The 8,573-nt window shown below is 58.7% G+C and overlaps 1 protein-coding gene across 3 annotated transcripts in view; it reads right to left on the bottom strand.

The window, feature by feature from the left end:
* Positions 1 to 5,292, bottom strand: part of NFE2 (nuclear factor, erythroid 2) — an 8,576-nt gene extending 3,284 nt beyond the window's left edge. The window contains exons 1-2 of one of the 3 annotated variants that reach the window (XM_012732247.1): positions 5,099 to 5,292; positions 471 to 639 (exon numbers count right to left, since the gene is read on the bottom strand). In XM_012732247.1, the coding sequence (XP_012587701.1) occupies positions 471 to 584 (114 nt within the window). In that variant the 5' untranslated portion in view covers positions 585 to 639; positions 5,099 to 5,292. Of the gene's footprint in view, positions 1 to 470; positions 640 to 2,571; positions 3,062 to 5,098 lie in introns of those variants that run through there. The other 2 variants (XM_004692667.2, XM_012732248.1) reach the window with 2 other exon arrangements.
* Between the last annotated feature and the right edge of the window lie 3,281 nt (positions 5,293 to 8,573).

Below are 8,573 nucleotides of genomic sequence, written 5' to 3'. Positions count from 1 at the left end.
TCCTCCCTCCTGACCTGATGATCCTCCCTCCCTCCCGATGATCCTCCCTCCTGACCTGATGCTCCTCCCTCCTGATGATCCTCCCTCCTGACCTGATGATCCTCCCTCCCTCCCGATGGTCCTCCCTCCTGACCTGATGATCCTCCCTCCTGACCTGATGATCCTCCCTCCTGACCTGATGGTCCTCCCTCCTGACCTGATGATCCTCCCTCCCTCCCGATGATCCTCCCTCCTGACCTGATGGTCCTCCCTCCTGATGATCCTCCCTCCTGATAGTCCTCCCTCCCGATGGCTCTCCCTCCTGATGACCCTCCCTCCGCTGGGTCCTCCCTCCCAATGACCCTCCCCAACCCTTCCTTTCCCAGTGCCTGGATTATTTCCAGCTCAAGACCCTGAGCTCTGCTTGCGGCAGCCTCCGGTGCAGACCCTGCCAGACCCCCGCTCTTCCCCGCCCGCCCCGCACCACTCACCTGCAGCTCCGTGATGGACATGATCTCTTGCCAAGTCAGTTCCATCTCCCCCAGCTCCAGAGCAGGCAGCTGTGTCCCCCTGTTTCTGCTCTGCTGGGGAGGACACGGGGGCATCCTACTGGGCCAGAGCCTGGTCTGGGGCGCCCCAAAGCCACGTGGCCCCAGAAACCTGGATTGGGAAGAAATGGGGGTCAGAGCCTCGCCTGCTCGGCTCAGGCCAGCTCCCTCGGCTCCATCTCAGCCCTCGGTCCTGCAGCCTCACAGACCAACTCCTCACGCCGGGGTCTTTCTGCTACCAGTCTGCTCTGTCAGCTCCTGCAGCGGCTCCCTGGGTCCTCACCTCTTTTTTTGACAAGATGCCTTCTCTTTCTCTTACTTCTTACTCCCCCAAACTGTGTCACTGGCCAGGGCAGGGACATCTGTCACGTCTGCTGGGTCTGGAGCTCCCCCTTTGCTCAGGCAACTTCGGGATTCGTCCCAGTCTTTTCCTCAAGATGAGAGTGAGTGCTTGGGGATCCCCAAGGAGTATGTTGTGGGAGAACCCCAGCACATAGCCCCTCCCCTTCTCCAAGATAGGGCCCAGGCCTGGTGGTTGATAGCAGCCCTGCCCTGTCCCCTTGTCCTGGCCCTCACCCCCTGCCTGGCTCTGATAAGAGGCTTATCAGCTGCAGGCAGTGGAGGGGAATGGCCCTGAAGGCACAACCTGCTTCCTGTGTCCTGGGCAGGGTCCACTCGGCCAATCCTGACCCACACAGCTGAGGGTCCCCCGAAGGTGATACATCAGCCATAGCAAAGACACTTGTCAAGAGCTGTGTGGCGGGGCCTTCCTGGCGGCGAAAGGGTTAAGCCGCAGCGCTGTGAAGCTATCTCCAGCCACTACAGCACAAGTTCCATCCCTTGCCGGGGAGTGACCCCCAGGGTGCAGCAGAACTCTCCTGTCTCCCCACTACTCCCCTCAGCAATGTGTTTCAGTAGATCCACCTGTTCTGCTCCCCACTCTGTCTCTAGTGACTCCTATCATCCCCCAACCCCCTGGCCTGCACCCCAGCTCTTGTACACATAAATAAATAAATCTTTTTTTTTTTTTTAAAGGAACTGAGCTGGTGTCTTTTTTTTTTTTTTTTAAGATTTATTTATTTGTGCACACAGAACTGGGGTACAAGCCAGAGGCTCAGGGGCAGTGAGAGGCTTCACCAGAGACAGAGCGGGGAGCAGAACAGGCAGATCGACAAAGGACACTGCTGAGGGGAGCAGCGGGGAGACAGGAGAGGTCTGCCGCGCCATGTGGTCACCTCCGGGGCAGGCGGGAATCGAACTCATGTGGAAGCGGCTTTTAGATTCTCAGTGCTGTGCTTTAACCCGCTGCGCCACCAGGGAGGGCCGCTGGTGTCTTTTTATGAGATTGGTTTTCAACATGATTCAGGAGGTCCAGTCAGACATCGAGACCCAGCTGGTAGACAGGGTCAGGTCTGGAAGCTCTCCCGGCTGATTCTGCTTCCGACACCACCTCCAGGCTCCTTCCACACCGCGCCCGCCCCCACCCTCCGCCCCTCCACTGGCGCCTCCATAGGCCAATTCTCTTGCGGGGTCTTGGTCTCTTCTCTCCTGGGGAACGCGTCCTTTAGAGTCTTGGAGCCACACACCACCATGCAGTACTGTGGCATTTGGGCAACTGTCTCGCTCCTCGAGTCTCTGTTTCCTCATTTGTGAAAGCAGGGAGCTCGACAAGTCAGACTCAGAGTCCTTTCCACGCACACGTTTAATGTTCTCCGTAAATGTTCGCCCCTGTCTCCATCTCCTCTCTGCCAGCCCCTCTTTCTTCGTGTCCCCTCACATCCATCACCCCTATATCCGTCTCCCTGCTCGGGCAAGACATCTCCAGTAGATTTGTCAGGCTCCTCCTGAGCAAGTAGGAAAAGACACCTCACCTGGCTCCTTCTCCCCCAGAGTCCCGCACCCCATGTAAGCAAAGGCAGGCAGACTGGGGTGTGGGAAACCTCTAGACGGAGGATTTGGCTGGGTAAGTCCATATTTCATGACCTTAGATCCCCACAGCATGGTCTAACACAGCTACGTAACAGAAATCCACTCCTGGACTTACCATAAAGTCAGTGAGAGCTGCAAGGATCCTTTCGAAGGAGAATCTCCCCTCGCCCCTGCCCCCACCTCCTGGTTCTGTGGCCATGCCCAGGGCTGGGAGCTGGTGTGGGCACAGGCCCGTGGCTGCTGGGCAGAGTGGGTGGGGTGTTTATGTCTGCCCAGGATGCCATTTCAACACCGGAACCCCACCCTCCTCCACCCAGGTTCTGGAGGAAATTGCCCAAAGGCAAAGTGAATGGAGAAGGGGTTTGGGGCAGGGACATGCCTCTTGCCTCATAGTCCTTTGCGTCCCCCCTCTTTGTCCCTCCATATATCCTCCGGGCTCTGACTGTCTGGTGCACTACAAAGGCACTGCCCAGCAGGCAAGGTGGAGAGGAGGGTCTGTGGCCTTAGAGGAGGACTGCCGCCTTCATGCAATGCAGCAAGCATCCTGGAGCACGTCCTGGACCAGGTCCCGGAGCACCGGCACAGTCAGGCTTTTGCATTAAACGGATCTGGGGGCCCTCCCCAATGCAGCACTGCAAGCTGGCTGCACGCTTCAATGCAAGTTCGATCCCCACCCCAGAGGTGACCCACAGGGCGCTAGGCAGACCTCTCCTGACCCACCCGCCGCTCCCCTCAGCAGTGGACTTCACCAGTCCACCTGTTCTGCTCCCCACTCTGTCTCTGGTGAAGCCTCTCACTGCCCCTGCACCTCTGGCTTGTACCCCAGTTCGGTGTGCATAAATAAATAAGTCTTTAAAAAAAAAAATGGAGACTGAACTACAGAACCTCCTTGCTGGGAGAGGCATCACCTGCATCTGGCTGGGGAGGTCATAGAACTGTGGGCCACATCCCAGGGGATCCTAAAAGCTACCTATGGGCCACTGGGCTGAGTTCATAGGTACGGGCCCAGCCACCAGTATTTTAGCAAGTTGCTGGCGGTTCTGGCTCAGAGAACCATCGACTCTGAGACATACTGATCTGTCCAGCTGTGTGGACTTACAGGAAAGAATACGAAGCCCAAAAGGAACCCCACAAGTGATATCCAGGTTCCCCCAGCTTCAAACCCAAGCAAGACTGAACACAAGTCTGCCCAGCCTGAGACTGAACACCACCCCCTTCCCAGGAAGAGGGGGCCAACTTCCCTGCCACCCGAGGGCAGGAAGAGGAAGATTCAGAAGAGGAGCTGGAGGAGGCGGGAGGTTGAGGAGAAGGCGCTTAGGAGAAACTCTGGACCGGCTCCAGCAGCCCTCTGGTGCAGCCACAAGTTGGTGCTGGGCCAAAGGGGGGTATTTGGCCCTAGAAACTCGGGGGAGGGGAGCAATCTGACGCCAGGTACAGCCCGCCTCGGAGCAGTCAGTGGGTAGCTGGGGAGAGAGGAGCCAACCTGCAGCAGACAGGACAGCGCAGAGGGCCAGAGGCAACTCTGAGAGCCTTGTTTAGACGCTCCCTTCCCGCTGAGGGCACCTGCACCTTAGGTCACACCCACCTCGCTCCAGCCCGGCATGCACACTGCTCACTCTCGTCCTGAAGGCTTTACCCAGAACAGCCCGAGGACTCAGCAGCATGGAGCTTGAGGCATGAGGAAGCCGGATGAGGGCCATGGGGTGGGAGTGGGGGCTCAGGTGCTGCCCGGAGCCCCAGACCCCAAGCAGGAGCCTCCGGGTCCCTGTCCGAGGCTCACTCTGCCAGCCTGTCGGTGCCCATAGGGCAGTGAGGATGAGGAAGGGCCAGCGAAATTTAGGGTACGAGCGGCAGGTGAGCAAACGACTTAGAAAAATCCAGAAGGGTCCGCCAAGAGAGACGGCACACAGCGGGGAGACAGAAACAAACAGCGTGGAAGAAAAGGGGGACAGATGAGGTCGGAGAGAGAGCCCGTGCCCGGGACCACACACAACTTACGGGGGGCAGAGAGACAAGTCTGGGCTACTTGAGCCCCTGCACCCCAAGCCCAGTCCAAAGACCAGAGCGCGGGGCCCCGCAGAATGGCGCCTCAACTGTCCTCTCCCCACTCCCAGCCACCTACCTCCAAGCTGCCAGGATTTCTCAAGGGAAGTAGCCGCGCCCTCTCCCTCCAGGTCCAGCTGGTGGTGCAGCTGCAGACCCCAGAAGGGGCAGTGGGAGGCAAGACCCCCACACGCGCCGCCCCTTCCTGCCCCATCCTGCTCAGCCACCAGGCGTCCGCTCGCCCCAAGCTTCCCAGCTGGCTGACAGGACGGCGGGAGCAGAGCTGGGAAAGCCCGGTGCCCTGTACCCCCGTCTAGTGCACTCCGAGGTAGCCAGCTTGTTCTGGGGTTACTCAAAGCCACTTCCCACCCTCTGGGCACCACTGACCGGTCCCCATGCACCCTTCTCATCCCAAGGATCCCAGAGGGCTGAGAAGCGACCTCCCGGAGGGATCCCCCAAGTGCCAAACTCCTAAAGCAGGAACAGCAGGGCAGGCCCTGAGATCTAGGACCGCACCCCTGGACCTCTACCCTTCCACCCCCCAGCTGGCCCTGAAGGCCCACAGGGATCCCCCTTGCACACACCCCACCCCCAGGCACCTGTGGCGGTCCAGGCAGCTGAGGAGAGAGATGAGGCTCCAGGTGCTGTCTCCGCGGAGGCCGGGCCTCAGCTGACCGTCGTGGGTGAGCGCCTGCTACCTCTCAGAACCGGGGCGCGCTGTGCCCCGCCCCGAGGCCATAGCTGAGTGCAGAATGCCCAGGCGCTGCTGGGGAGATGGGGCTGGCTGCGGCGCCTGTTCCTGAGGCCTCCGCCTGCCTGCGGCCGGCCGCGTCCTTCTTCCAACCCTCCCCTTTCCCCGCGGCCCTCTTCTCCTCCTGCCCCCTCTGGCCAAGAGAGGAAACTTGAGCCCAGTGTGGTTTCTGCCCACACCCCGCCCCCAGCCCTGCGGGGGCACCCCAGCTCCCAGCCGGGGCCTGTTGAGCCCAGGAGTCCCATGGGGGCGCTTCGCCCGAGCCCAGGGTGGACGGCTGCCCACTGGCCGGAAGTCCCACCAGCCGCACCTCCCAACTTTCCACAAGTTGCAATCCGCGCCCCTTGGTCCCCTGGACAGGGACAGGGAAACTGAGTCTCAGCAAGGCGGAGGACAGCTAACAGCAAGGAGCAGGTGTGTAGGCCCCAAACCCTAGGCGGGGTGCATTCAGGGCTCTGTTTTTACTTAAGGGAAGCTAGGTTCTGGGGAAAGGGTACAGGAGCTATTTTGGGGAGGTGCAGCCCAAGGCTTTGATGTGTCCTTTCACCTGTAGCCTCATCCCCTCCCCCTGCGGCTTCAGGTGTCCTAGGACAAAGGCCTCTTTCTTGGCCAGGCTTGTTGTCAGTTTATAAGGGTTGGGGGGGCGCAGGGACATTATTCACGTCCCTTAAAGGAGATCCCCTGCCCTCTGCCTGCCTTTCAGGCAGGGCACCCCACCCACATGGCAGCCACAGTCCTTGGACAGGCTTGGACCCATGTGGAAGAGACCAGTGCACTCCCCAGTACTCGGGCAGCTCTGGGTCAGGCCAGTGAGTAACCCCAGAAGTCACTCATTCACCCCTTTGCCTCCAGCACACAACCCAAGCCTCGGGCCAAACAGAGCCCTCCCCAGAGACTAGCTTTTAGCGACTTCCAGCCTGAGGCCGCCCTTACAGGGCGAGTGTCAGTCCTTGCAAACTCAGTTTTCCTTTTTATGGTGTTCAAGTGAAACTGGTAACCAAGACACTGGGGACGTGCATAGGTGGCACCCCAAAACCGGGCTGGCATTCACCAAGTACAGGGCTGTGTTCGGCAGTAAAATAATGAAATGACCTGCCCGGTTGATATAGAATAGCTGTGGGGAGTCTTCCAGTGTTTCCACTCTATCAGGCACCCCAATCTTCCTTAGGACCCCCACCACGCACCTCGAGAGGCTATGTAGATGGACAGGAGCCTCGTGCCTGTGCCCCTGGAGCTGATCACCCCGCACCCCAGACCCAAGGTTAAATGTTTTGAGTTCCATCCCTATCCCAGGAGACCCTAATTCTCCCTCATGGAGCAGAGCTGAGTCACGGCTTCATTACCTGTCACAAGTAGATTCCGAATCGCTCTGTGACCCGGACATGAATCTAGGTCATGTCCATGGACATTCAGGTAGAGCTCCCTGAGCGCATAGCATAGGAGGGGGTGAGGAGCTGGGGCGTGGGGAGAGTCTAATGCTATCGGGCTACAGTCAGTCCACAAACATTTCCTGAATGAAACAATCAATTGGGGACAGTGGGTATGGTAGTGTAAATACAACTCTGGATACTACAAGCCTCATCACTCATTCATTCATGCATCCTGCCAACATGTATTAAGCATCTAAGTGTATTACACTCAGGAACGCAAAGAGAAATAAAGAGACATGGTCGAGATCCTCACGCACAGCCTAGTCGGGGAGTGACATTAATAAAGGTCTGCATGGTGCTGCGGAGTAGAATTTCTGCCTGGTGAAATCATGGGAGGCTTCGCTGAGGCGAATCCATCTGGGTTGTGGAGCATGAGTAGGAGCTCAGAGAGCGGGAAGGGGAGAAGAGTGTCCCAAGCCCAGGTGAAAACCGCAGTCATTGGTTTTAGCTTAGCAGGCAATTTTGAGGAGGGGCTGGGTGAGGAAGCGATTCTGACTGGGACTGGATTATAAGGTGACTCGACAGGGGGGAGCTACCGGACAGGACTGACGGGTTTCATGTTTCATCCTCTAAGGGGGACAGACTGACCAGGTAGGCTGAGCAGAATGAGCAGAGAACCTTCGCTGAGGCGACTGGCCCCGGTGGGACGCCAACCCCGTTCACCCCAACCCCACCCTGCAGGAAGAAGCCAGTTACTTGGGTTTCTAGCTTGTGTCCAGCTTCCAAAGACCCTCTCTGCCCTCAGGGGAGCTCATGGTTCCCGTCCATGCTCCTCTCAGATCCCCGCTGTCTGCTGACACCTTTCCACTTAGCTTATTCGCCTTTGTTTGCTATACCATGGGGGGGGGGGGCTGACCAGGCTGGTCAGCACCTGTGGCTTGGCCAGGCAGGACACCTAAGAGTTTCCTGCCCCAAAGAAGATTCTCCCACTTCAGCCAAGGGAGTAGAGACAGAACTTGGGGGCAGAGTGGCCCCATCGCTTTGCTGTTAGGCCATTGCCGTCTCCATCCCTGCTGCTCACCCACCCCCGAAGGCTGACTTACTGTCACCCTAGTCAACTCACCCCCACCCACATCCCAGCACGCGTGCAGAACACCGAACACCGACATCAGGTCAAGCCGCAAGCTCGGTTGCCAAACGCTCCTCCCGCTTATGCAACCAGCTTCCCCAGAAGGGCGGGGCTGCAGAGGTGGAACAGGGAGCTGCTTGCCTGCTGGGCTGACCGCAGTGGCCCCGAGGGCGGGGGCAGGGCTGGCCCTTTATCAGTGCCCTGCAGGGTTGCACCCGCCACCCCCTGGCTTCCTCTCTCAACAGACGGAAAGGGGGGCAGCCTCAGGGGCCAGGGGCAGGCAGGGCCTTATCCTAGGCCACAGAGCCCAGCGGTTGCGGGTGGCTGGGGGAGGTGGTGGGAGGAGTCTGGGACCAGGGAAGAGTGAGGCCCATCTTACTCAGTGAAGGGGGAGATATAAACTGAGGCCAGGTGGGGTTGGGATGTCCTAGGCCACCCCCGGTTTTCCGTAGGTTCTAGTTCAGGTAAGGATAAGATAGGAAATCTTTTTTTTTTTAATTTATTTATTCATATAGAATTGGGGTGCAGGCCAGAGGCTCAGGGGCGGTGAGAGGCTTCACCAGGGACAGAGTGGGGAGCAGAACATGCAGATCGACGAAGTACACTGCTGAGGGGAGCAACGAGCGGGTCAGGAGAGGTCTGCAGCGCCATGTGGTCACCTCCGGGGCAGGCGGGGATCGAACTCATGCAGAACTCATGCGGAAGTGGCTTAAGCTTCTTAGTGCTGTGCTTTAACCCCCTGCGCCACCAGGGAGGGCCAAGATAGGAAATCTTTGAGGAGGTTCCTTCACATGGGTAAGAATCCTTAGAGGATTAACGCAGGA

Source organism: Condylura cristata, unplaced genomic scaffold (genome assembly GCF_000260355.1).
Source record: "Condylura cristata isolate star-nosed mole 26May11 unplaced genomic scaffold, ConCri1.0 scaffold00034, whole genome shotgun sequence".
NCBI classification, from domain to species: Eukaryota; Metazoa; Chordata; class Mammalia; order Eulipotyphla; family Talpidae; genus Condylura; species Condylura cristata.
This window is presented reverse-complemented; position numbering and strand designations above follow the sequence as displayed.